Source organism: Salvelinus alpinus, chromosome 26 (assembly GCF_045679555.1).
Source record: "Salvelinus alpinus chromosome 26, SLU_Salpinus.1, whole genome shotgun sequence".
NCBI lineage: Eukaryota > Metazoa > Chordata > Actinopteri > Salmoniformes > Salmonidae > Salvelinus > Salvelinus alpinus.
Window position 1 is genome coordinate 45,016,051 of NC_092111.1, and position 27,779 is coordinate 45,043,829.

Here is a 27,779-nt window from a genome sequence, read left to right on the forward strand (position 1 = left end):
AAACGTTGACATCAGCAAACCGCTCGCCCACACAATGCCATCTGCCCGGTACAGTTAAAACCGGGATTCAACCGTGAGTACACTCCTCACCGATGTCCATTAAATCCCCGAACTGTAGTCAGGTCAAGACCCTGGTGAGGAAGACGAGCACACGGTTGAGCTTCCCTGACACGGTTTCTGACAGTTTGTGCAGAGATTCTTCATTTGTGTAAACCCACAGTTTCATCAGCTGTCCGGGTGGCTGGTTTCAGACGATGCTGCAGGTGAAGAAGCCGGATGTGGAGGTCCTAGGCTGGCATGGTTACACGTGGTCTGAGGTTGTGAGGCCGGTTGGACATGCTGCCAAATTCTCAAAAAATTGTTAGAAGTGGCTTCTGGTAGAGAATTTAACACTCAGGTGGACATTCCTGCAGTCAGCTTGCCATTTGCACGCTCCCTCAAATCTTGAGACATCTGTGGCATTGTGTTGTGTGACAAAACGGCACATTTTAGAGTGCCATTTTATTGTTCCCAGCACAAGGTGCACCTGTGTAATGACCATGCCGTTTAATCAGCTTCTTGATATGCCTTACCTGTCAGGTGGATGGATTATCTTGGCAAAGGAGAAATGCTCACTAACAGGGATGTAAACTAATTTATGCAGAAAATGTTAGATGAGAAATAAGCTTTTTTTGTGCGTATGGAACATTTCTGGGATCGTTTATTTCAGCTCATGAAACATGGGACCAACACTTTACATGTTGCATACATTTTTTGGGGTTCAGTATATAAATGGAAGTGATCATCACCAGACATTTCTATGCTCAATTTCCTTCAACGATCAGGTGGTGGCGGCCAGCAGTCCCTGTTGGTCATCGTTTGATATGTCTCTCTGTGTGTGTGACTAGGGTACCCATTTGGGACTCATCCCTCAATTCCTATTTAGCTCTGTAGTCCACCACACTGAGACCAGGAGTCTTTTTTATTGATCTCTGTCTGTGTGTGTGGAGAGATGCTGTGAAGGGCTGGGTGGACTGAGGTTGTCATTGGGGGACTGAATGTCCTCATACATACACTACATGCCAAATTGTACCCTTTTTCCCTATGTACTGCAATACTTTTGACTAATAGCCCTATGGGCCCTGTTGAAAAGTAGTATACTATAAATATATATATATATATATAGGAAAGAGGGTGTCATTTAGAACAGAGCCCTGCCATTGTGATGTCACTGATCCTCAGCAGCTAGTGAGGGGAAGTCATTGATTTAGTCACAGGCTGTGAGTGACAGTCAGGCAGTACTACGTGGGGACAATAACCAGAGGGAGGGGTAGGGTTAGTAAGTTCTCATAGATAACGTGGAGATAGTAGAAGATAGGGTGCTATTTGGGATGCAAACAGTCAAAGTGCACTACTTGTGACCAAGGCCCACAGGGCTCTGGTTAAAAGTAGTGTACTATGTAGGGAATAGGGTGCCATTTGGTAATAGTGTTTATCTGGGTCACTGTTTAGGGGCATTACATTCCAGTCAAGCTGATCTGTATGTCCAAAACTCAGGCTTCTAAAATATACTGTAAAAGTTACTTAACACCGCTATGCCACTTGCTTTCCATGTGAAAACAGACACGTGTAACGTTCCCAAAGCTCTGCACTGTACATACTGTAGTTGATAAATCGGTTTGAAAAAAAGACAGCAAGGATCTTTGTTACAAAACATCACTCATATCAGGTCCCCAGTCAATCAGTAACTAACAGCGGAGGGTCAAGATGAACCAACTCGTCCCTGAATGTAAATATCATTTAACTCGTTGCAGTAGTTGCCAATATTAACACAAGTACACATAAACCTTGATCCTTAGTGATTTTTCTAAATATTTCAATCAGCATTTATAAAAAAAAATATATATATATTTTTAACTTGTTGCCAGTTAGTTTTTTTAATTTAATAAATAACACTGAACAAGCGCGATAAATATAAATTCATACACGGACATTATCTGGATGATGAAATAGAGTCGGTTTGTAATGCACTTGATAACGGTGGAGGGAGGATTTCATAGTCCCTGGTCTGAAGCTAGTCTAGTGCCTTGTTCCATAACCTGGTCTCAGATCATTTCCTATATGGAAATCCCAGACACTCCATTTGATATGATATGTTATGTTTCGTAATGTATTCATTTTATGAAAGTCCGTCACCCATTTTGTATGTTACGAATTTGCCAAAGGTACACTATGTTACAAATTTGTAAAACGTATGATATGTTACGGATTCTAGTTAGATGGCTAACAGTTTAGTTTAGGAGTTACGTTAAAGGGGAAAGGTTAGCTAACATGTTAAGTAGTTGCAGAGTTGCAACGTTTACAAGACGTTCGCTTTAAACGTCCACCCGTCCACCTCAACCAACCACACTACTTTAGTTTTTCACCTTCAGTAACCATCTGTCTCATGTAACCATACCAAACGTAACATATCATACTAATTAGTATCCGTGGATTTACTTTTACTATGTTACGTCAGGTCTATGAGACCAGGCTGTGTTCCAATGTGCAGTTAAATCAAGAAACCAAGTTGCTCTTAGGTACAGATCTAGGATCAGCTTCCCCTCCCGCAATCCTAACCTTAACCATTAGTTGGCAAAAATTATAAACTTACCCAGCATCTGATTACCCAATTTCGTGGTATCCAATTTGGTAGTTATAGTCTTGTCCCATCGCTGCAACTCCCGTACGAACTCGGGAGAGGCGAAGGTCGAGAGCCGTGCGTCCTGCGAAACACGACCCCGGCCAAGCCTCACCGCTTCTTGACACAATGCCCACTTAACCCGGAAGCCAGCCGCACCAATGTGTCGGAGGAAACACAGTACACCTGGCGACCGTGTCAGTGTGCACTGCGCCTGGCCCGCCACAGGAGTCGCTAGAGCGCGATGGGACAAGGAAATCTCGGCCTGCCAAACCCTCTCCTAACCCGGACGTCGCTGGGCCAATTGTGCGCCGCCTCATGGGTCTCCCAGTCACGGCCAGCTATGACACAGCCTGGGATCGAACCTGGGTCTATAATGACGCCTTAGACCGCTGCGCAACTCGGGAGGCCGCCGCAAATTGATTTTAACAAGCAATTGGTCCCCCCCAAAAAATGCATCCCTCTGTTGAATTTCTAAATCCCGATGTGGCCCTCGAGCCAAAAAGTTTGCCCACCTCTGATCTAGAGGCTACTTCACCAGACTCCAGTTAGCTCACAGAGTAGGGCTTTGTATATCCAACTCTTATGGTCATTGTCAATTCAAACACTATTTAGGAGTTGGCTAGACAGTAGAAACAGATCTGGGGCCAGGCTAAGACTTGGTAGGTCTATGGAAGACTTCCTGTACAAATCCATGATTGCATAACATGTGTCTATGTTAAGTAGAGCCAACAGATGAACAGAAACCAAAGCTTTTGATGGAGGTAAAACCCGCTTCGTGATTGCATAACACCTCTACTAACCTCGTCCCCAGGCTCAGTGACTAGAGATGACACCTCGTCCCCAGGCTCAGTGACTAGAGATGACACCTCGTCCCCAGGCTCAGTGACTAGAGATGACACCTCGTCCCCAGGCTCAGTGACTAGAGATGACACCTCGTCCCCAGGCTCAGTGACTAGAGATGACACCTCGTCTCCAGGCTCAGTGACTAGAGATGACACCTCGTCTCCAGGCTCAGTGACTAGAGATGACACCTCGTCCCCAGGCTCAGTGACTAGAGATGACACCTCGTCCCCAGGCTCAGTGACTAGAGATGACACCTCGTCTCCAGGCTCAGTGACTAGAGATGACACCTCGTCTCCAGGCTCAGTGACTAGAGATGACACCTCGTCCCCAGGCTCAGTGACTAGAGATGACACCTCGTCCCCAGGCTCAGTGACTAGAGATGACACCTCGTCCCCAGGCTCAGTGACTAGAGATGACACCTCGTCTCCAGGCTCAGTGACTAGAGATGACACCTCGTCCCCAGGCTCAGTGACTAGAGATGACACCTCGTCTCCAGGCTCAGTGACTAGAGATGACACCTCGTCTCCAGGCTCAGTGACTAGAGATGACACCTCTACTATGTAGCGTCGGTCCGTCTATGACGACGTGTTAGGCAGCTTTACGTGTTAGACGGCAGGAAGTACAAGGCAGGTTGTTGGACCTGAATCCCAGATCTGCTTGTGCGGTCTAGCCAACTCCAATGTAGCCTGGGTACCAGTCTGTTTGTGCCACCGTGCCACTTCTCATCTTGGCATGAATGATAGCATGAAGTAGGTAAAAGCACAAACAGATCTGGGATCCAGGCTAACGCCAATGGAGTTGGAAAGGCAACTCAGACAGACACAGGGAATGTTGTATGATTCTGCCCGTTAATATCAATATAGTCCCGTCATCACATTTCTGCACACTTTTTCAAAACATTATTGCTAAATTCAGGAAGCAGAAGGTCCCATTCTCAGAAATAGTGAAGACTTAAATCTGGTATACACATTATTAGAATAATTAAAAAAAATATTCAACAGCTTTTTGAGAGAGACAACCAACTGACAGACAGCATGGAATGTGTTGGTATGTACTCTATGCTGCTTTCCAAAACCAGAGAAGAAGAATGAGAAAAGATGGAACAGAGAGACTGTTGTCAGATTGGTTTGTGATGGAGCCAAGCCAACACCTTATAGTCCTTTTGGCAGGACAACAGAAAACCGGTCTGGGACCAGGCTATGGGAAGAGAGATTTCAGGCTTGGGAACAAAACGAGGACCAAACCAGACTAGATGATGTTTGGTAGAAGCCAGTGTCCTCTACTAGACCTTTACCATCAAAGCAGCAGCATCACCACAATAAGAATATTCAAGTCCATAGAATAAAGTGTGCACATAAGGATGATCACATTCATCGTTTTGCGTACATGTCATGTTTGATTTGTCGGTATTAAGAAACACCATTTTATATACTAGTGATTTAAACCAGCTGCGATCTGGATTCATGTACACTATATTTCCGAAAGTATGTGGACACCCCTTAAAAAAAATGTATGGATTCGGCTTCTTCAGCCACACCCGTTGCGGACAGGTGTACAACATCCAGCACACAGCCATGCGATCTCCATAGACAAACATTGGCAGTAGAATGGCCTTACTGTAGAGCTCAGTGACTTTCAACGTGGCACCGTCATAGGACGCCACCTTTCCAACAAGTCAGTTCGTCAACTGTAAGTGTTGTTATTGTGAAGTGGAAACATCTAGGAGAAAAAAAAACGGCTCAGCTGCGAAGTGGTTGGCCACACAAGTTCACAGAACGGGATCGCCGAGTGCTGAAGTGCGTAAAAAATAGTCTATCCTCGGTTGCAACACTCGCTACCGAGTTCCAAACTTGCCTCTGGAAGCAACGTCAGAACAAGAACTGTTCGTCGGGAGCTTCATGAAATGGGTTTCCATGGCCGAGCAGCCGCACACAAGCCTAAGATCACCATGAGCCAAGTGTCGGCTGGAGTGGTACAAAGCTCGCCGCCATTGGACTCTTAAGAGTAATGTCTCACGCTTCACCATTTGTCAGTCCGACGGACGAATCAGGGTTCGGTGGACGCAAGGAGAACGTTACCTACAAAACTACAGCTTTATAATGATGACAATCATGTCATTGGTTGTACGGGGGTAATTGCACTGGAGAAAGACCAATCCACGATCAAAATAATCACACAGACAAAACTACAATAGAACTGAAGTTGCGCAAAACAAATAAATAGTTGTAGGATTTTCAGACTAGAGAGACTTAAACATCCTTTTTACTCACAGTAGAAAATCGTTGTTTTTTATTTGGAGCGAAGTGTACAGCCAAACAGATCTGGAGCTAATCTACGGTAAATCAGAATGGTTAAGCTAGCTAGCCGACAGTAAATCAGAATGGTTAAGCTAGCTAGCCTACAGTAAATCAGAATGGTTAAGCTAGCTAGCCTCCGGTAAATCAGAATGGTTAAGCTAGCTAGCCTCCGGTAAATCAGAATGGTTAAGCTAGCTAGCCTCCGGTAAATCAGAATGGTTAAGCTAGCTAGCCTACGGTAAATCAGAATGGTTAAGCTAGCTAGCCTACGGTAAATCAGAATGGTTAAGCTAGCTAGCCTACGGTAAATCAGAATGGTTAAGCTAGCTAGCCTCCGGTAAATCAGAATGGTTAAGCTAGCTAGCCTCCGGTAAATCAGAATGGTTAAGCTAGCTAGCCTCCGGTAAATCAGAATGGTTAAGCTAGCTAGCCTCCGGTAAATCAGAATGGTTAAGCTAGCTAGCCTCCGGTAAATCAGAATGGTTAAGCTAGCTAGCCTCCGGTAAATCAGAATGGTTAAGCTAGCTAGCCTACGGTAAATCAGAATGGTTAAGCTAGCTAGCCTCCGGTAAATCAGAATGGTTAAGCTAGCTAGCCTACGGTAAATCAGAATGGTTAAGCTAGCTAGCCTACGGTAAATCAGACCATGCTGTACTCAGGGTTCCTTAGCAGAACATTACAACATCTCCTGCTGAGAATGTCTCTCTACTTTCCATCTGTTCCTGTCAGAACCGCAGTATCAACTGACAGACAGAACAGGCCAAAGCAGACCTGCTCCCGTTGGCCAGCCAGGCCAAAGCAGACCTGCTCCCGTTGGCCAGCCAGGCCAAAGCAGACCTGCTCCCGTTGGCCAGCCAGGCCAAAGCAGACCTGCTCCCGTTGGCCAGCCAGGCCAAAGCAGACCTGCTCCCGTTGGCCAGCCAGGCCAAAGCAGACCTGCTCCCGTTGGCCAGCCAGGCCAAAGCAGACCTGCTCCCGTTGGCCAGCCAGGCCAAAGCAGACCTGCTCCCGTTGGCCAGCCAGGCCAAAGCAGACCTGCTCCCGTTGGCCAGCCAGGCCAAAGCAGACCTGCTCCCGTTGGCCAGCCAGGCCAAAGCAGACCTGCTCCCGTTGGCCAGCCAGGCCAAAGCAGACCTGCTCCCGTTGGCCAGCCAGGCCAAAGCAGACCTGCTCCCGTTGGCCAGCCAGGCCAAAGCAGACCTGCTCCTATTGGCCTTGCCAGCACTCACCACCTGGGTCCTATTCATCAGCAATCACTGTAGCAAAACGTTATGTAACGGAAAATGAAAACAATTGTTTCTTATTGGACAAGTTAAGTTGAGTCGCTCCCTGTTTTTTTCCGTTTGGTGCCTAATGAACTCCAGTACTCTTAGCTTGGTAACACCAACAGAGAGCTCTGTCTCTCTCTATTCTAAGCAATAAGGCACAATTAAAACAGAATTCAACTACAGACCTGATAAACCTAGCCAAATAATGCCCTTTACTATTTTGCAAATCAACATGAAAAATGCAAAAAAACAATAAAAACAAATGAATTAATCCCCCAAAAATTGTTGGTAACTAAAACAGCTATAATATGCGTGGGAGGTTTGGAAGGAACATGGAAACAGAGCAACAAACCCCTTCTACTTTACACATGCATATTATTAGCAGACGGGGATTACGTCCCAGATGGCAACCTATTCCCTATAGTGCACTACTTTTGACCAGGAACCATAGAGCTCTACAGTAGTGCATAGGGAATAGGGAGCCATTTGTGACCAGCCAGGTTTGGACCAGCCAGGTTGTGCCTCTGTTGTAGTGACCCTCTCAGCTATAGTCATTAAGCCATACGTCATCATTAAGCCATACGTCATCATTAAGCCATACGTCATCATTAAGCCATACGTCATCATTAAGTCATAACTCATCATTAAGTCATAACTCATCATTAAGCCATACCTCATCATTAAGCCATACCTCATCATTAAGCCATACCTCATCATTAAGCCATACCTCATCATTAAGCCATACCTCATCATTAAGCCATACCTCATCATTAAGCCATACCTCATCATTAAGCCATACGTCATCATTAAGCCATACGTCATTTAGCCTCTACCCCAGTAACAGAGCGGGAACAATAAGTCAGCGTACTGCTTCTTATGGTGAGAGAGAAAAACAAAAAGACTAACCAATAGAAATAAAGGCCTCGTAGTGTATGCTTAAACCATGTCTTCCTTTTGACATCATTAGAAACGAGGTCAACATATAGCATAGCACCCTGGTCCCACACTGTAGAAGAGAAGCCCTTGGTTTCATTGAGATCTGAACGGTGAGCTGTGCTGCATAGTGTTCAGGTCGTAGCGAAGTCCGTGACGACAACACCACCCGTACCTGACTACTAAACACCTGGCAGCCCTCAGCTGCAGCTACCAAGCCCCATAGATCCACACAATCAGCGTCGCTATTTGGTAGGTCCTCCTCGTCGTGGAAGATATCAGATCTGCTCTACTGGCCAATCAGTGATCAGTTTGATCCCATTCGCTCGTGTCCAATCGGGGTTTTGAGATATTTATTAGACCACGTTGATGATCCCACCCCCGGCCGACGCCCTCTTGCTGCAGTAGGTGAAGCCGCTGTGATTGGTGGAAGTGCCGTTCATGTGTGACGTCTTCAGCTCCATCTGACAGGCAGCGATGGCTGCATTCAGCTCCACCTGGGCCCGATGGACCACGTAGAACATCAGGCCTATACTAATGATGATCTGAGAGAGAGGGAAACAGAACCATGTTATAGAACCATACAGTTGCAGGACCATACAGTTGTAGGACCATACAGTTGTAGGACCATACAGTTGCAGGACCATACAGTTGCAGGACCATACAGTTGCAGGACCATACAGTTGTAGGACCATACAGTTGCAGGACCATACAGTTGTAGGACCATACAGTTGTAGGACCATACAGTTGTAGGACCATACAGGATGAGGCAGACTAACTCTCAGAACATCCATACTGATGTTTTAATTTCTTCATCCATCCAACATGTACTGTGTCTGCTAGCTGCCTAGGGGTTTATGTGCTGAGGAACATGTTGTGCTTCATGGAATGAAAAAATAATAATACAAAAAGGTGTGTCTGACCTGAAGAACCAAGGACTGGCATTCTACAAAAAAGACTGGCGTTCTACGAAAAAGCACAGGGTTGAAACGGCTAGTTTTCAGGACACAGATCAAGCCTGGAAAAAGAGACACTTTCAATTGAGAATATCTAGTGAGTATACAGTCCAGGACGAGGTTTAACAGGCCCCAGGACGAGGTTTAACAGGCCCCAGGACGAGGTTTAACAGGCCCCTAGGGACAGACCCCTGCTGCTGGTTCACCTGTAGACAAGGTATCTAACTCTCTGTTCTGACTCACCTGTAGACTGAAGACAAGGTATCTAACTCTCTGTTCTGACTCACCTGTAGACAAGGTATCTAACTCTCTGTTCTGACTCACCTGTAGACTGTAGACAAGGTATCTAACTCTCTGTTCTGACTCACCTGTAGACTGTAGACAAGGTATCTAACTCTCTGATCTGACTCACCTGTAGACTGAAGACAAGGTATCTAACTCTCTGTTCTGACTCACCTGTAGACTGAAGACAAGGTATCTAACTCTCTGATCTAACTCACCTGTAGACTGTAGACAAGGTATCTAACTCTCTGTTCTGACTCACCTGTAGACAAGGTATCTAAATCTCTGTTCTGACTCACCTGTAGACTGAAGACAAGGTATCTAACTCTCTGTTCTGACTCACCTGTAGACAAGGTATCTAACTCTCTGATCTGACTCACCTGTAGACTGAAGACAAGGTATCTAACTCTCTGTTCTGACTCACCTGTAGACTGAAGACAAGGTATCTAACTCTCTGTTCTGACTCACCTGTAGACTGAAGACAAGGTATCTAACTCTCTGTTCTGACTCACCTGTAGACTGTAGACAAGGTATCTAACTCTCTGTTCTGACTCACCTGTAGACTGAAGACAAGGTATCTAACTCTCTGTTCTGACTCACCTGTAGACTGAAGACAAGGTATCTAACTCTCTGTTCTGACTCACCTGTAGACTGTAGACAAGGTATCTAACTCTCTGTTCTGACTCACCTGTAGACTGAAGACAAGGTATCTAACTCTCTGTTCTGACTCACCTGTAGACTGTAGACAAGGTATCTAACTCTCTGTTCTGACTCACCTGTAGACTGAAGACAAGGTATCTAACTCTCTGTTCTGACTCACCTGTAGACTGAAGACAAGGTATCTAACTCTCTGTTCTGACTCACCTGTAGACTGAAGACAAGGTATCTAACTCTCTGTTCTGACTCACCTGTAGACTGAAGACAAGGTATCTAACTCTCTGTTCTGACTCACCTGTAGACTGTAGACAAGGTATCTAACTCTCTGTTCTGACTCACCTGTAGACTGAAGACAAGGTATCTAACTCTCTGTTCTGACTCACCTGTAGACTGTAGACAAGGTATCTAACTCTCTGTTCTGACTCACCTGTAGACTGAAGACAAGGTATCTAACTCTCTGTTCTGACTCACCTGTAGACTGAAGACAAGGTATCTAACTCTCTGTTCTGACTCACCTGTAGACTGAAGACAAGGTATCTAACTCTCTGTTCTGACTCACCTGTAGACTGAAGACAAGGTATCTAACTCTCTGATCTGACTCACCTGTAGACAAGGTATCTAACTCTCTGATCTAACTCACCTGTAGACTGAAGACAAGGTATCTAACTCTCTGTTCTGACTCACCTGTAGACTGAAGACAAGGTATCTAACTCTCTGTTCTGACTCACCTGTAGACTGAAGACAAGGTATCTAACTCTCTGTTCTGACTCACCTGTAGACTGAAGACAAGGTATCTAACTCTCTGTTCTGACTCACCTGTAGACTGAAGACAAGGTATCTAACTCTCTGTTCTGACTCACCTGTAGACTGTAGACAAGGTATCTAACTCTCTGTTCTGACTCACCTGTAGACTGAAGACAAGGTATCTAACTCTCTGTTCTGACTCACCTGTAGACTGTAGACAAGGTATCTAACTCTCTGTTCTGACTCACCTGTAGACTGAAGACAAGGTATCTAACTCTCTGTTCTGACTCACCTGTAGACTGAAGACAAGGTATCTAACTCTCTGTTCTGACTCACCTGTAGACTGAAGACAAGGTACCTAACTCTTTGTTCTGACTCACCTGTAGACTGAAGACAAGGTATCTAACTCTCTGTTCTGACTCACCTGTAGACTGAAGACAAGGTATCTAACTCTCTGTTCTGACTCACCTGTAGACAAGGTATCTAACTCTCTGTTCTGACTCACCTGTAGACTGAAGACAAGGTATCTAACTCTCTGTTCTGACTCACCTGTAGACTGAAGACAAGGTATCTAACTCTCTGTTCTGACTCACCTGTAGACTGAAGACAAGGTATCTAACTCTCTGTTCTGACTCACCTGTAGACTGAAGACAAGGTATCTAACTCTCTGTTCTGACTCACCTGTAGACTGAAGACAAGGTATCTAACTCTCTGTTCTGACTCACCTGTAGACTGAAGACAAGGTATCTAACTCTCTGTTCTGACTCACCTGTAGACTGAAGACAAGGTATCTAACTCTCTGTTCTGACTCACCTGTAGACTGAAGACAAGGTATCTAACTCTCTGTTCTGACTCACCTGTAGACTGAAGACAAGGTATCTAACTCTCTGTTCTGACTCACCTGTAGACTGAAGACAAGGTATCTAACTCTCTGTTCTGACTCACCTGTAGACTGAAGACAAGGTATCTAACTCTCTGTTCTGACTCACCTGTAGACTGAAGACAAGGTATCTAACTCTCTGTTCTGACTCACCTGTAGACTGAAGACAAGGTATCTAACTCTCTGATCTAACTCACCTGTAGACTGTAGACAAGGTATCTAACTCTCTGTTCTGACTCACCTGTAGACTGAAGACAAGGTATCTAACTCTCTGTTCTGACTCACCTGTAGACAAGGTATCTAACTCTCTGTTCTGACTCACCTGTAGACTGTAGACAAGGTATCTAACTCTCTGTTCTGACTCACCTGTAGACTGTAGACAAGGTATCTAACTCTCTGATCTGACTCACCTGTAGACTGAAGACAAGGTATCTAACTCTCTGTTCTGACTCACCTGTAGACTGTAGACAAGGTATCTAACTCTCTGTTCTGACTCACCTGTAGATTGAAGACAAGGTATCTAACTCTCTGTTCTGACTCACCTGTAGACTGAAGACAAGGTATCTAACTCTCTGTTCTGACTCACCTGTAGACTGAAGACAAGGTATCTAACTCTCTGTTCTGACTCACCTGTAGACTGAAGACAAGGTATCTAACTCTCTGATCTAACTCACCTGTAGACTGTAGACAAGGTATCTAACTCTCTGTTCTGACTCACCTGTAGACTGTAGACAAGGTATCTAAATCTCTGTTCTGACTCACCTGTAGACTGAAGACAAGGTATCTAACTCTCTGTTCTGACTCACCTGTAGACAAGGTATCTAACTCTCTGATCTGACTCACCTGTAGACTGAAGACAAGGTATCTAACTCTCTGTTCTGACTCACCTGTAGACTGTAGACAAGGTATCTAACTCTCTGATCTGACTCACCTGTAGACTGAAGACAAGGTATCTAACTCTCTGTTCTGACTCACCTGTAGACTGAAGACAAGGTATCTAACTCTCTGTTCTGACTCACCTGTAGACTGAAGACAAGGTATCTAACTCTCTGTTCTGACTCACCTGTAGACTGAAGACAAGGTATCTAACTCTCTGTTCTGACTCACCTGTAGACTGAAGACAAGGTATCTAACTCTCTGTTCTGACTCACCTGTAGACTGAAGACAAGGTATCTAACTCTCTGTTCTGACTCACCTGTAGACTGTAGACAAGGTATCTAACTCTCTGTTCTAACTCACCTGTAGACTGTAGACAAGGTATCTAACTCTCTGTTCTGACTCACCTGTAGACTGAAGACAAGGTATCTAACTCTCTGTTCTGACTCACCTGTAGACTGTAGACAAGGTATCTAACTCTCTGTTCTGACTCACCTGTAGACTGAAGACAAGGTATCTAACTCTCTGTTCTAACTCACCTGTAGACTGTAGACAAGGTATCTAACTCTCTGATCTGACTCACCTGTAGACTGAAGACAAGGTATCTAACTCTCTGTTCTGACTCACCTGTAGACAAGGTATCTAACTCTCTGTTCTGACTCACCTGTAGACTGAAGACAAGGTATCTAACTCTCTGTTCTGACTCACCTGTAGACTGAAGACAAGGTATCTAACTCTCTGTTCTGACTCACCTGTAGACTGTAGACAAGGTATCTAACTCTCTGTTCTGACTCACCTGTAGACTGAAGACAAGGTATCTAACTCTCTGTTCTGACTCACCTGTAGACTGAAGACAAGGTATCTAACTCTCTGTTCTAACTCACCTGAAGACAAGGTATCTAACTCTCTGTTCTGACTCACCTGTAGACTGAAGACAAGGTATCTAACTCTCTGTTCTGACTCACCTGTAGACTGTAGACAAGGTATCTAACTCTCTGTTCTGACTCACCTGTAGACTGTAGACAAGGTATCTAACTCTCTGTTCTGACTCACCTGTAGACTGAAGACAAGGTATCTAACTCTCTGATCTGACTCACCTGTAGACTGAAGACAAGGTATCTAACTCTCTGTTCTGACTCACCTGTAGACTGTAGACAAGGTATCTAACTCTCTGTTCTGACTCACCTGTAGACTGTAGACAAGGTATCTAACTCTCTGTTCTGACTCACCTGTAGACTGTAGACAAGGTATCTAACTCTCTGTTCTGACTCACCTGTAGACTGAAGACAAGGTATCTAACTCTCTGTTCTGACTCACCTGTAGACTGAAGACAAGGTATCTAACTCTCTGTTCTGACTCACCTGTAGACTGAAGACAAGGTATCTAACTCTCTGTTCTAACTCACCTGAAGACAAGGTATCTAACTCTCTGTTCTGACTCACCTGTAGACTGAAGACAAGGTATCTAACTCTCTGTTCTGACTCACCTGTAGACTGTAGACAAGGTATCTAACTCTCTGTTCTGACTCACCTGTAGTCTGAAGACAAGGTATCTAACTCTCTGATCTGACTCACCTGTAGACTGAAGACAAGGTATCTAACTCTCTGTTCTGACTCACCTGTAGACTGTAGACAAGGTATCTAACTCTCTGTTCTGACTCACCTGTAGACTGAAGACAAGGTATCTAACTCTCTGTTCTGACTCACCTGTAGACTGAAGACAAGGTATCTAACTCTCTGTTCTAACTCACCTGAAGACAAGGTATCTAACTCTCTGTTCTGACTCACCTGTAGACTGAAGACAAGGTATCTAACTCTCTGTTCTGACTCACCTGTAGACTGTAGACAAGGTATCTAACTCTCTGTTCTGACTCACCTGTAGTCTGAAGACAAGGTATCTAACTCTCTGATCTGACTCACCTGTAGACTGAAGACAAGGTATCTAACTCTCTGTTCTGACTCACCTGTAGACTGTAGACAAGGTATCTAACTCTCTGTTCTGACTCACCTGTAGACTGAAGACAAGGTATCTAACTCTCTGTTCTGACTCACCTGTAGACTGTAGACAAGGTATCTAACTCTCTGTTCTGACTCACCTGTAGACTGTAGACAAGGTATCTAACTCTCTGTTCTGACTCACCTGTAGACTGTAGACAAGGTATCTAACTCTCTGTTCTGACTCACCTGTAGACTGAAGACAAGGTATCTAACTCTCTGTTCTGACTCACCTGTAGACTGAAGACAAGGTATCTAACTCTCTGTTCTGACTCACCTGTAGACTGAAGACAAGGTATCTAACTCTCTGTTCTGACTCACCTGTAGACTGAAGACAAGGTATCTAACTCTCTGTTCTGACTCACCTGTAGACTGAAGACAAGGTATCTAACTCTCTGTTCTGACTCACCTGTAGACTGAAGACAAGGTATCTAACTCTCTGTTCTAACTCACCTGTAGACTAAAGACAAGGTATCTAACTCTCTGTTCTGACTCACCTGTAGACTGAAGACAAGGTATCTAACTCTCTGTTCTGACTCACCTGTAGACAAGGTATCTAACTCTCTGTTCTGACTCACCTGTAGACTGAAGACAAGGTATCTCACTCTCTGTTCTGACTCACCTGTAGACTGAAGACAAGGTATCTAACTCTCTGTTCTGACTCACCTGTAGACTGAAGACTAGGTATCTAACTCTCTGTTCTGACTCACCTGTAGACTGAAGACAAGGTATCTAACTCTCTGTTCTGACTCACCTGTAGACTGAAGACAAGGTATCTAACTCTCTGTTCTGACTCACCTGTAGACTGAAGACAAGGTATCTAACTCTCTGTTCTGACTCACCTGTAGACTGAAGACAAGGTATCTAACTCTCTGTTCTGACTCACCTGTAGACTGAAGACAAGGTATCTAACTCTCTGTTCTGACTCACCTGTAGACTGAAGACAAGGTATCTAACTCTCTGATCTGACTCACCTGTAGACAAGGTATCTAACTCTCTGTTCTGACTCACCTGTAGACTGAAGACAAGGTATCTAACTCTCTGTTCTGACTCACCTGTAGACTGAAGACAAGGTATCTAACTCTCTGTTCTGACTCACCTGTAGACTGAAGACAAGGTATCTAACTCTCTGTTCTGACTCACCTGTAGACAAGGTATCTAACTCTCTGTTCTGACTCACCTGTAGACTGAAGACGAGGTATCTAACTCTCCTAACTCACCTGTAGACTGAAGACGAGGTATCTAACTCTCCTAACTCACCTGTAGACTGAAGACAAGGTATCCGCTGACGCTCTGTTCTGCGATAACGTCCTCCATGGTGCGCAGCGTGGTGCCCAGGTAGGAGTTTAGGAGCTGTGTGGGCAGCAGGCCGACTGACGACGCCACCAGGTAGTTTGGCAACGACACGTCTGTGATCTGAAACAAAGTGTTTCAGAGTTAGTCTTGTCCCGGCCAGAACGGCCTATAGGGAAATACTTCCTGTTTCTGTAGCGTGAGCCAGCTTCATGTCTGAGTTGGACAACTTGGACAAGACACTAGTCTGTAGAGGAAACAATCAATCTCAGATATTAAAAAGTGAAAAATACAGTGAAGACAGACACATCCAATTCCAAGGTGCAAATTGAAGATATTGGAAGAACTGTCCACATTGACTTTTCGTCAGCCAACAAGATGAGTCGGCCTAACAAACAGCAAAAGCACTAGCCCATGTCAATCTACTATCCCCCATAGTACAAAAGTTGACCTATTCTGTGCGAGAAATAAATATTCCAAAACATAGTCTGGGACAGTTGCGGGATGCGATAGATCCCAAATTAAAACAACCACTAGCATAAAAAAACACACAATGTGGCTGACGCAACCAATCAGAAAGTTTAGCTTCAAAATGGGCACATGGTAGAAGGCTATAAGTGTGAATGTTCCATTAGCGGGAAAACACCATTATCAAAAGTGACCACAAACACTATTATGCACATAATGCTTTTATTATAAAAGGTGCATTTTTATGGTGAAAATGATCTTCTCCAAACTTGAAACTCGCTGCGGATTTATGGCAGTTAGGCCCTACACCCCTCTGGCGCCGACGGAGATGGCAGCAGATGGCGCCGACGGAGATAGCAGCATCGCGACTAGCTCTTAGACTATTGGATATTAGAGCGGCGGTAACTCACCAGAACTACCAGCATTACGACCAGGAATACGAATTCCCTGGAGCAGATCCTTTGTTTGCTCTCCTCAGAGCAATGGAACTTATTCCAGAGACCGACCCAAAACATCACCGGCGGAGAAGTGACACGAGGCAGCCTGCTGGTTCGACTTAACAAAGCGGACTAGGCTGCCGAAATTCTAACAACATATTGACTGTCCTACTCACGCTACTAAGACTCTCGACCATTGCTATTTAAACTTCCCGGGATGCTTACAAGGCCCTCCCCAGCCCTCCTTTTGGCAAATCTGACCACGACGTCGCCGAGACTGACGTCTTGCTTCCGGACAGGCTAAAGACATTCTTCGCACGCTTTGAGGATAACAAAGTGCTTCTGACGCGGCTCGCTACCAAGGACTGTGGGCTCTCCTTCTCCGTGGCCAACGTGAGTAAAACAATATAAATGTTAGTTTGTATTTCTTACATCTGCAAACAGCTATTTTGTATTTTCTTAGTAAGTTGGGCCTAAATCTTGTTAGACGCTAATCTCTACATTCAATGAAGCCAATGATTATAGGGTCCCCTAGCCAACACTTTGGTTCCTACCCTGTCACAATAACTCCTCCCTGGCATTTTCGATTGTCGTCATGTCAAACACGGTATTCAAAGTGCCCACTTATTATATTCTAACTATAGAATTTAAATAAGCATTATATTTATATTATTCTGACAGTTCACCTAAGTGTTTTGCTCTACATTCCAAGTCAAATCGCAATTTCAACATTTGGTTAAAAATGAGGCCTAGATTGTTTGCCCATATCGTGCAGTGCTACGTGTCGCCCTCTGATGAGTGCAGGAAATAAAGAACATCATTTTGGGTTGCAGTTGAATTGAACAGTAGAAAACACTCCGAATGGAGATCCATTGAAATCACTTGGAATGTTTGCGTTGACACTCTAGGGTAATGCACATTTTGAAGTTTTATTATTCCAAAAACACAAAATACCGTCAAATACCATCTAATCTTTTTAAAATACAGTGATGTGATATTTTGGCTATATCTCCCAGCCCTAGTAGGCCCAATACTAATGACATATGTAGGATAGATCATTAGTCTACTAACAGAAGTAGTCTAAAGGATAGGGCCTTTCCTAAATCAACTATACACTACAATCGGCTCAGTTGTAAGCCAATCTAGCACTTAGCGACTAATGTAAACCGGTTAAATTGTCTGAGATTGAATTAATGACTAACTAGTAGTCTATATTGTTCCAACCAACAGCAGGTGTCTACTACAAGATAGCAATCCTCCAGATTCCAGAAAATACTAAACCTGTTCCCCTCAATCAACCACTCCAATGTTTAATTGCTATATTGTAATTACTTCGCCACCATGGCCTATTTATTGCCTTACCTCCCTTATCCTACCTCATTTGCACACACTGTATAAAGACTTTTTCTACTGTATTATTGACAGTATGTTTGTTTATTCCATGTGTAACTCTGTGTTGTTTGTGTCGAACTGCTTTGATTTATCTTGGCCAGGTCACAGTTGTAACTGACGACTTGTTCTCAACTAGCCTACCTGGTTAAATAAAGGTAAAATAAAAAATGTTTACTGATCGGTAAGAAAGCAGGAAGGTGGAATCTGTACCACTATATTCTGATTATAGCTATCCAGAGCCATCAGATCAGCAAACATCGAAGGGGAACAGCGTTTATTTTTTAACAAGTATTCGCAACTTGTACAATGGAGTGATTTGGGCGAGTCTGTTCAACAGTGTGGAGGGTCAAAGAGCTGTCTTACGGGAGGCTCTCTGCTCATTCTGAAGGTACGATCCATCTACGGGAGGCTCTCTGCTCATTCTGAAGGTACGATCCATCTACGGGAGGCTCTCTGCTCATTCTGAAGGTACGATCCATCTACGGGAGGCTCTCTGCTCATTCTGAAGGTACGATCCATCTACGGGAGGCTCTCTGCTCATTCTGAAGGTACGATCCATCTACGGGAGGCTCTCTGCTCATTCTGAAGGTACGATCCATCTACGGGAGGCTCTCTGCTCATTCTGAAGGTACGATCCATCTACGGGAGGCTCTCTGCTCATTCTGAAGGTACGATCCATCTACGGGAGGCTCTCTGCTCATTCTGAAGGTACGATCCATCTACGGGAGGCTCTCTGCTCATTCTGAAGGTACGATCCATCTACGGGAGGCTCTCTGCTCATTCTGAAGGTACGATCCATCTACGGGAGGCTCTCTGCTCATTCTGAAGGTACGATCCATCTACGGGAGGCTCTCTGCTCATTCTGAAGGTACGATCCATCTACGGGAGGCTCTCTGCTCATTCTGAAGGTACGATCCATCTACGGGAGGCTCTCTGCTCATTCTGAAGGTACGATCCATCTACGGGAGGCTCTCTGCTCATTCTGAAGGTACGATCCATCTACGGGAGGCTCTCTGCTCATTCTGAAGGTACGATCCATCTACGGGAGGCTCTCTGCTCATTCTGAAGGTACGATCCATCTACGGGAGGCTCTCTGCTCATTCTGAAGGTACGATCCATCTACGGGAGGCTCTCTGCTCATTCTGAAGGTACGATCCATCTACGGGAGGCTCTCTGCTCATTCTGAAGGTACGATCCATCTACGGGAGGCTCTCTGCTCATTCTGAAGGTACGATCCATCTACGGGAGGCTCTCTGCTCATTCTGAAGGTACGATCCATCTACGGGAGGCTCTCTGCTCATTCTGAAGGTACGATCCATCTACGGGAGGCTCTCTGCTCATTCTGAAGGTACGATCCATCTACGGGAGGCTCTCTGCTAATTCTGAAGGTCGAATCCAATTTTAGGAGCCCCACAAACACAGTGAATGTGAACATTTTTCAAAAAGGGAACTCCCTCTGCTTTATGATTTGCTGAATGTGCAATCCTAAAAGGAGGGCTATGATTGTATAATGACCTATAATGTAAATTTCTATGTATAAAATTGGTCATATCATTAAAAGCACCAGAGAGCCCACTGTGGGAGTTGGATGTGTTTGAGGGGTATATAAGAGTATATATTTGAGCAATATGCCTAAAAATAATTTTAAATTATATATATATTTTTTTTAAATGTTGAATAAATGAACGTGAAAAAAAGTGTCTTTCACAATCTAGACACTCCAAATGTTAGAGCACACTATAAGGAGAATAACAACTACAAGATGTAGTCTTGTATATAATGTACGGTTCACAGACCACAGGGTCTTACAGGAGGCATTTTTAGGTCTAAAAAAGGCCACTCATCATGATTCTCGGAGAAAAAAAAAAGTTATTCAAATGTAAAAGAAAAGTCAAAACATCCTTCCTTCCAGTGAAGTTACTGTGAAAAGATTTCCGGGATACGCTGGCATGGAATTCGCCCCCTTCTCAGCTATGGAAGCTGTATTTAAATAGACTCAGAGTATAAGTGCTGATAAGGCTATGGAATCAGTTACACCTTTTAGATTACAGTGCATAAGATTATATGGGGTGGGGGGGGGGATCCTATATCAGCACTCCTACTCATGGGACGTGATAACCTTTTGGACAGGGGACTTCCAACACCAAGGTTCCTCACAGTGTCTCTGTTCCAAACGGCATCCTGTGTCCTACATAGTGCACTACTTTAAAAAGTATGACCTGCTGTTGACTGGTTGGAAGCTACAATCCTATACGACTCACTCAGCCAGCATCCCAGACGGTACCCTATTCCCATGTTAGTGCAGTATGTAATGGATAGGGTGCCATTTGGGACGAATCCTCAGGTCACAACGAGTGGCGCAGCGGTCTAAGGCACTGCACCTCAGTGCTTGAGGTGTCACTACTTGACCCGGGTTCGATCCTAGGCTGCATCACAGTCTGCCGCGACTGGGAGACCCGTGAGGCGGCGCACAATTGGCCCAGCGTCGTCCGGGTTAGAGGAGGGTTTAGCAGGCCGGGATTCCCTTGTCCCATCGCGCTCTAGCGCCTCCTTGTTGCGAGCCGGGCACTTGCAAGCTGACTTCGATCGCCAGCTGGACAGTGTTTCCTCTGACACATTGGTGCGGGCTGGCTTCCGGGTTAAGTGAGCAGTGTGTCAAGAAGCAGTGCGGCTTGGCGGGGTCGTGTTTCGGAGGACACATGGCTCTCGACCTTCACCTCTCCCGAGTCCGTAGGGGGGTTGCAGCGATGGGACAAGACTAACTATCAATTGGATATCACAAAATTGGGGAAGAAAAATGGGTAAAAAATATTACAATAATTCCCTCGTTATGTCGAGATCACTACATAACAAAAGTTTTGTGGAGATCGAGATAACAAAAATGTGGAAAAGTGAAGGGGTCTGAATACTTTCTGAATGCACTGTAGATGAATCTGCAGGATTTTCAGTGCAGAATCATGCCAGTACTCAAACAGTCAACAAATGTTTAATGCCCATCCCTACTAATCATTGCTCTCTCAGGCACACCAGATGTTAGGTCTAGGATGGGTACATTGTTCTGATAGGCTCGTTCAGTATCTGATCAGCCTGTCAGGAATGGAGCTCACCCACTATAAATATTATCCACAAAACATGTCCCTTTTTCATTAATTTGTTGAGATGAACGATCCCCACCTCATCAAGGAGCCCGGTGTTCACAATGCACTCGTGAGGTATTTAAGCCCTGAACGATACCTAACAAGCAGCTCCGTCTCCAAGGCTGCATGCAATCGTATGCAAGGAACAACGCAACTAACTTGGCTAGTCTTGTGAGCTAGCAAGTTCGGTAGTCTAGTTAGCAAGCTAGCTTGTTATCTATGCTGTTAGATTGCATAAATGATGTGTAATGATTTAAAAAGGGACATGTTTTGTGGATAATATTTATAGTGGGTGAGCTCCATTCCTGACAGGCTGATCAGATACTGCCAAATAGCTTGATCAAAACAAAGCTATTTTCTGAAGGTGTGAATTTCCTGTGAAAAAACACTACAGTTGCAAAAATAATAAAACACTTGACTTTCAACATAAAACGTACGTGAAAAGATAGTCTCGAGGTTTTGCTGACCTGCGTTAGAATTACTCATGATAAGCTGCAGACCATACTATTTACCAATATAATTTTTCTGTATTTTCGTAGCTGTCCATTTACCACAAACCAACCGATTCTGGCACTAGGACCGCACTCAACTATATAGAGTCATACGCAAGAAATAAAATGCACATCGAGAAGCGGCGTTCGTGGCCGGTGAATTTAATGCAGGGAAACTGATATCCGCAACTAGAGAAAAATAAAATACAAAAGAACTCTGGACCACCTTTATTCCACACACAGGGACGTGTACAAAGCTCTTCCTCGCCCTCCATTTGGCAAATCTGACCACAACTCTATCTTCCCGATTCCTGCTTACAAGCAAAAACTCAACACAGGAAGTACCAGCGAATACAGAAGTGGTCAAATGAAGTGGATGCTAAGCTACAGGACTGTTTCACTAGCACAGACTGGAATATGTTCTGGGATTCCTCCAATGGCTTTGAAGAGTACACAACATCAGTCACAGGCTTCATTAATAAGTGCATCGATGTCGTCTCCAGTGACTGTACGTGCATATCCCAACCAGAAGCCATGTATTACAGGCAACATACGCACTGAGCTAGAGCTGCCGCCTTCAAGCAGCGGGACTCTAACCCCTTTATGACCTCCGACGAGCCATCCAACAGTCAAAACGTCAATACAGTACTAAGATCAAATCCTACTACACTGGCTCTGATGCTCGTCAGATGTGGCAGGGCTTGCAAACTATAACGGATTACAAAGGGAAACCCAGCTGAGAGCTGCCCAGTGATGTGGGCCTACCAGACGTGCTAAATACCTTCTGTTCGCTTTGAGGCAAGCAACACTGAACCATGCATGAGAGCACCAGCTGTTCTGAACGACTGTGTGATCTTGCTCTCCGTAACCGATGTGAGTAAGACCTTTAAACAAGGCAGCTGGAGAGATGGATTACGTGGACATGTACTCAGGGCATGCGCTGATCAGCTGGCAAGTGTCTTCACTAACATTTTCAACCTCTCCCTGACTGTCTGTATTACCTACATTTCTCAAGCAGACCACCATAGACCCTGTGCCCAAGAACGCAAAGGCAACCTGTCTAAATGACTAGCGCCCCGTAGCACTCACATCTGTAGCCATGAAATGCTTTGAAAGGCTGGTCATGGCTAACATCAACACCATCATCCCAGAAACCCTGGACACACTTCCAATTTGCATATCGCTCCTACAGATCCACCGATGACACAATCTCAATCCACACTGCCCTTTCCCACGTGGACAAGACGAACACCTACGTGAGAATGTTGTTCATGGACTACAGCTCAGCGTTCAACACCATAGTGCCCTCCAAGTTCCTCAATAAGCTAAGGACCCTGGGAATGAACACCTCCATGCCACCTCCATGTGGTGAGGGTAGGCAACAACCCAACCGCCACGCTGACCCTCAACACGGGGGCCCCTCAGGGATGTGTGCTTAGTTCCCCTTCTGTACTCCCAGTTCACCCACGACTGAGTGGCCATGCACGACTCCAACATTAAGTTTGCTGACGACACGACAACGGTTTGCTTGATCGTGGACTACAGGAAACAGAGGGGCGAGCACACCCCCATCCACATCGAAGGGGCTATAGGGGAGCGGGTCGAACGCTTCAAGTTCCTCTGTGTCCACATCACCAATAACCTAATCAGGGTCAACACACACCAACACAGTCGTGAAGAGGGCACGACAACGCCTCATCCCCTTCAGGAGACTGAAAATATTTGGCACGGGTCCTCAGTTCCTCAGAAAGTTGTAGAGTTGCACCATTAGGAGCATCTTGACTGGCTGCATCACCACTTGGTATGATATCTGCTTGGCATCCGACCGCAAGGCGCTACAGAGGGTAGTGCGTACGGCCCAGTACATCACTGGGGCCGAGCTCCCTGCCATCCAGGACCTCTATACCAGGCGGTGTCAGAGGAAGGACCTAAAAATTGTCAAAGACTCCAGCCTCCCAAGTCATAAACTGTTCTCTCTTTTCACACAGGAAGCTGTAGTGATGCACCATGTCTGTAACCAACAGTACCCTGAACAGATTCTAACCCCAAGCCATACGACTGTTAAATAGTGAGTTATTAGCTTCTAACCCAAAGCCATACGACTGCTAAATAGTGAGTTAAATAGTTTCTAACCCAAAGCCATAAGGCTGTTAAATAGTGAGTTAAATAGCTTCTAACCCCAAGCCATACGACTGCTAAATAGTGAGTTAAATAGTTTCTAACCCCAAGCCATACGCCTGCTAAATAGTGAGCTACCCAGACTACCTGCAGTGACCCTTTTTTAACTAATTATTTTAACTCATCACATACACTGATGCTACTGTTTATTATCTATCCTGTTGCCTAGTCACTTTATCCCTACCTAGGCTAAATGTACATATCTACCTCAATTACCTCGTACCCCTGCACAGCGACTCGGTACTGGTACCCCGTGTATAGACGGGCTGGTTGTTTAGCGACCAAACCGACGTGTGAGCAACTAGGGTTGGCTAAGATTGTTGACAACATCTGAACTATATATTTAAATCTACAATGTTTATTGAAAATAGAAATTCATTTGCACAATGAGCACGTCTCTCAAATACATTGTTACGGTTAGCTAGCTAGCACATATTAACATAGACATGAAATCAATCAAAACAAGAAATGGTATCAAGAACAAGATGAAACAAGCTGAAACTTAATGAAACAAGATGAAACAAGCTGAAACTTAATGAAACAAGCTGAAATCATTTATGAACATTTGAACATCTTGGCCATGTTCTGTGATAATCTCCACCCGGCACAGCCAGAAAAGGACTGGCCACCCCTCATAGCCTGGTTCCTCTTTAGGTTTCTTCCTAGGTTTTGGCCTTTCTAGGGAGTTTTTCCTAGCCACCGTGCTTCTACACCTGCATTGCTTGCTGTTTAGGGGTTTTAGGCTGGGTTTCTGTACAGCACTTTGAGATATCAGCTGATGTAAGAAGGGCTATATAAAAAATAAGTTTGATTTGATTTGACATGTTCGGCATGACTGACAAGGGAGTTGACATGACAGACAGATGTGGAACCTCCCTCATTGCAGATGCACAACAACAACCGATTCGTTCAGATTACTAGGAAGAGAATGAAAGGTGAGTCATCAAGGTTAATCAATAATTCAAACAGTGATTGGGAGGTCAAGTGCGTCAGGTTACAGAAAAGACTGAGGTGGCAGCAAATATCGTGTCCTTGGTGTGGAGAGACAGACGAGGGATCCCGAATAACACCCTCTTCCCTATACAGTGCACTACTTTAGACCAGAGCCCTATGGGACTAGGGTGCTGTTTGGGATACACACCCAGTCACTTGACTGTCAAGTGTAGGCCCAAGTGTAGGTGTTAACACTGTCTAAAAGAACTTCTACCCCAAAAAAGGACTTTCCCTTGCTGTCCTTTTGTAAAGGCAGTGGGCTTTGTATTAGAGACAAGACCCAGATAAATGTATGACAACGGGCCATACATATTCTGAGGACACATACTATGTATTGGAGTACAGCTTATAGGCCAATAACGTGCTCAACAAACTGAATGTTCTTATAGATAAATACCTTGTTCTCCTAAGTGTGCAGGCTTGTGTTCCAACCCTGCTTGAACACACCTGATACTGCAAATCAGCTTGTCATCAGGACCTAGGCCACATTAGCCGAAGCATTCAAATATGTTGGAGCAGGGCTGGAACAAAGGCCTGCACGTCCACCAGGCTCTCCAGGAACAAGGTCGACCACCCCTGCAGATGCCTTTACAGAGCACTATGGGAATGGGGTCCCATTAGGGATCCATACATCTTCACAGACCATGGACACCATCACCATGGACACCGTCAGCAACGTCACAGACCATGGACACCATCAGCAACGTCACAGACCATGGACACCATCAGCAACGTCACAGACCATGGACACCATCAGCAACGTCACAGACCATGGACACCATCAGCAACGTCACAGACCATGGACACCGTCAGCGACGTCACAGACCATGGACACCATCAGCAACGTCACAGACCATGGACACCATCAGCAACGTCACAGACCATGGACACCATCAGCGACGTCACAGACCATGGACACCGTCAGCAACGTCACAGACCATGGACACCATCAGCAACGTCACAGACCATGGACACCATCAGCAACGTCACAGACCATGGACACCATCAGCAACGTCACAGACCATGGACACCGTCAGCGACGTCACAGACCATGGACACCGTCAGAAACGTCACAGACCATGGACACCGTCAGCAACGTCACAGACCATGGACACCATCAGCAACGTCACAGACCATGGACACCGTCAGCGACGTCACAGACCATGGACACCGTCAGCGACGTCACAGACCATGGACACCATCAGCAACTTCACTTGCAAGAAATAAGAAAGAATTTCAACCATACTCACTGAAAACACTGCATTCTGGAGTCCAAACGGAATGGGCGTGAGTCTCGCTAAGGCCACAACTTTGAGTCCGCTCCCCCCCTCCACCACCCGTATCACAGCGCTGAGCTGTTCAGAGTTCCCCACCTTGTTGACCACCCAGTCCGTCAACAGTCTCTTACACACCAGGTGAGCCACGAAGGTACCGATGAGCACCCCCACCATCACCAGTCCCATACCCAGCACGAAGCCGTAGAGGTATCCCGCAGCCACGTTCAGTACGATGTAGCCCCAACCGAATGGGAAGGACACAATGATCAGACCAACTATGAACAGCAGGACTCCAACCAGGCTGTCCAAGCTCTCCACCCAGAGTAGAAGGTCCTTGAGGTACTGTCGGACTAGAGCCACGGAGGAGAAGCACACAGCTGTCAGAATGCACGCCAGGAGGCTGCTCTTGAAGCAACACGTGGTAATACAACACGGGTGTCTGAAATCACCGTTGGTGATGCCACCGGTGAATGACACGCCAGCGTCAACGATGCTCCCCGGGTCTCCGTCAGACTTGCCGACGGCGCCTCCTCTCTCGTCAAAGGCGTTGCATATCAAGAGGTCAACTTTATCGCACTCGTCCGGGGAGGATCTCTGGAGCCAGCGGTTCATCTGGATCTGTCCTTTGACAGCGGCGTGTTTCAGGACTTTTACGGCGACCTGCAGGAATGGTGGCGCAGGGCCCCACATGATTGTCCTACAACGAGTCTCGGGAAGATAGCCAGTTGTTCTGATGGTGGTGCTCAGATTAACGATGAGCGTTGTAACTTGAATACGATCGTTTCCATTGTAGAAACGACCGGGCTCGAACAAAAATAGAATGACAACTGAGAAAGATACGTATGGTAAAAACGTGCTGACACAGAGGTTATCGATCTCTTCTGTGCTGCGGACCCGTCACTTTATCAGTACAGAGGACAATTGTTTACACAGACTTCAAAAATTAAAATTATTCCAATCCGAGTTACCATTAAAATAATCCTCGTCCAGTGTGACCGTTATCTTGTGTTCACCAAATTGGGAGACACGGCAGTTCAATCACTTATGATTAACGTTCACATCGCCTGGGAGTCAAACGCCATAAATCACTCACACCAGTTGTCATCCCCCAAAAACCACTGAGTTGAAAAGCATCGGTCGATGAAAATCTGTCGAGCCGAGGAAAGAGCAGCAACAAACTGACAAGAAAGTCACGTTATTGCTAAAAACGTCAGATCATGTTTACTATTCGTATAGATACAAAACCGTTCAAAGATAAATCCGTGCAAGACTTTTGCAACTCTTGGGTCCTATTTAGCGAAACGTTGCAGCGCGTTTCTACTCCGTTGAGATATACTGTACTCCACTTTACTAGCTGCTGCGTGTGCAAAGTCCTGGAAATCCATTCCAACGCGTGATTCACTCAAAAAACGTCCTTATTTTTCTCTTCCCGGGGCAAAGTGACAACCGGAGCACCGACGTCAGTCTGATAGCCAACTACGTGTTGTTTCTTGCTTCACCCAGAATTGTAGGTGCTGATAGACGCTACATGCTATTGATACACCAGATACTGCTCTGTTTATTTCCCAGAATGCCAAGAACCAGACTACTGCCGTTCTGGCCCAATCAGACAACGAGCCTGGTACATGGCGAACACAGAACATTTCAATTTTTCAAGGGATGGTTATAATAGGCATAATTCTATTATTAATTTGTATTTTATATATCTCTATTAGTTCTTA

The 27,779-nt window shown here is 45.3% G+C and overlaps 1 protein-coding gene across 1 annotated transcript; it reads right to left on the reverse strand.

Annotated features, from left to right (window-relative positions):
* Window positions 1-682: 682 nt before the first annotated feature.
* Window positions 683-27,635, reverse strand: LOC139555347 (transmembrane protein 64-like). Its single transcript, XM_071369062.1, has 3 exons — window positions 26,032-27,635; window positions 15,653-15,808; window positions 683-8,548 (listed from the first exon to the last, which is right to left on the reverse strand). Exons 1-3 carry the CDS (start codon window positions 26,746-26,748, stop codon window positions 8,360-8,362), a joined length of 1,062 nt encoding a protein of 353 aa, XP_071225163.1. The 5' UTR covers window positions 26,749-27,635; the 3' UTR covers window positions 683-8,359.
* Between the last annotated feature and the right edge of the window lie 144 nt (window positions 27,636-27,779).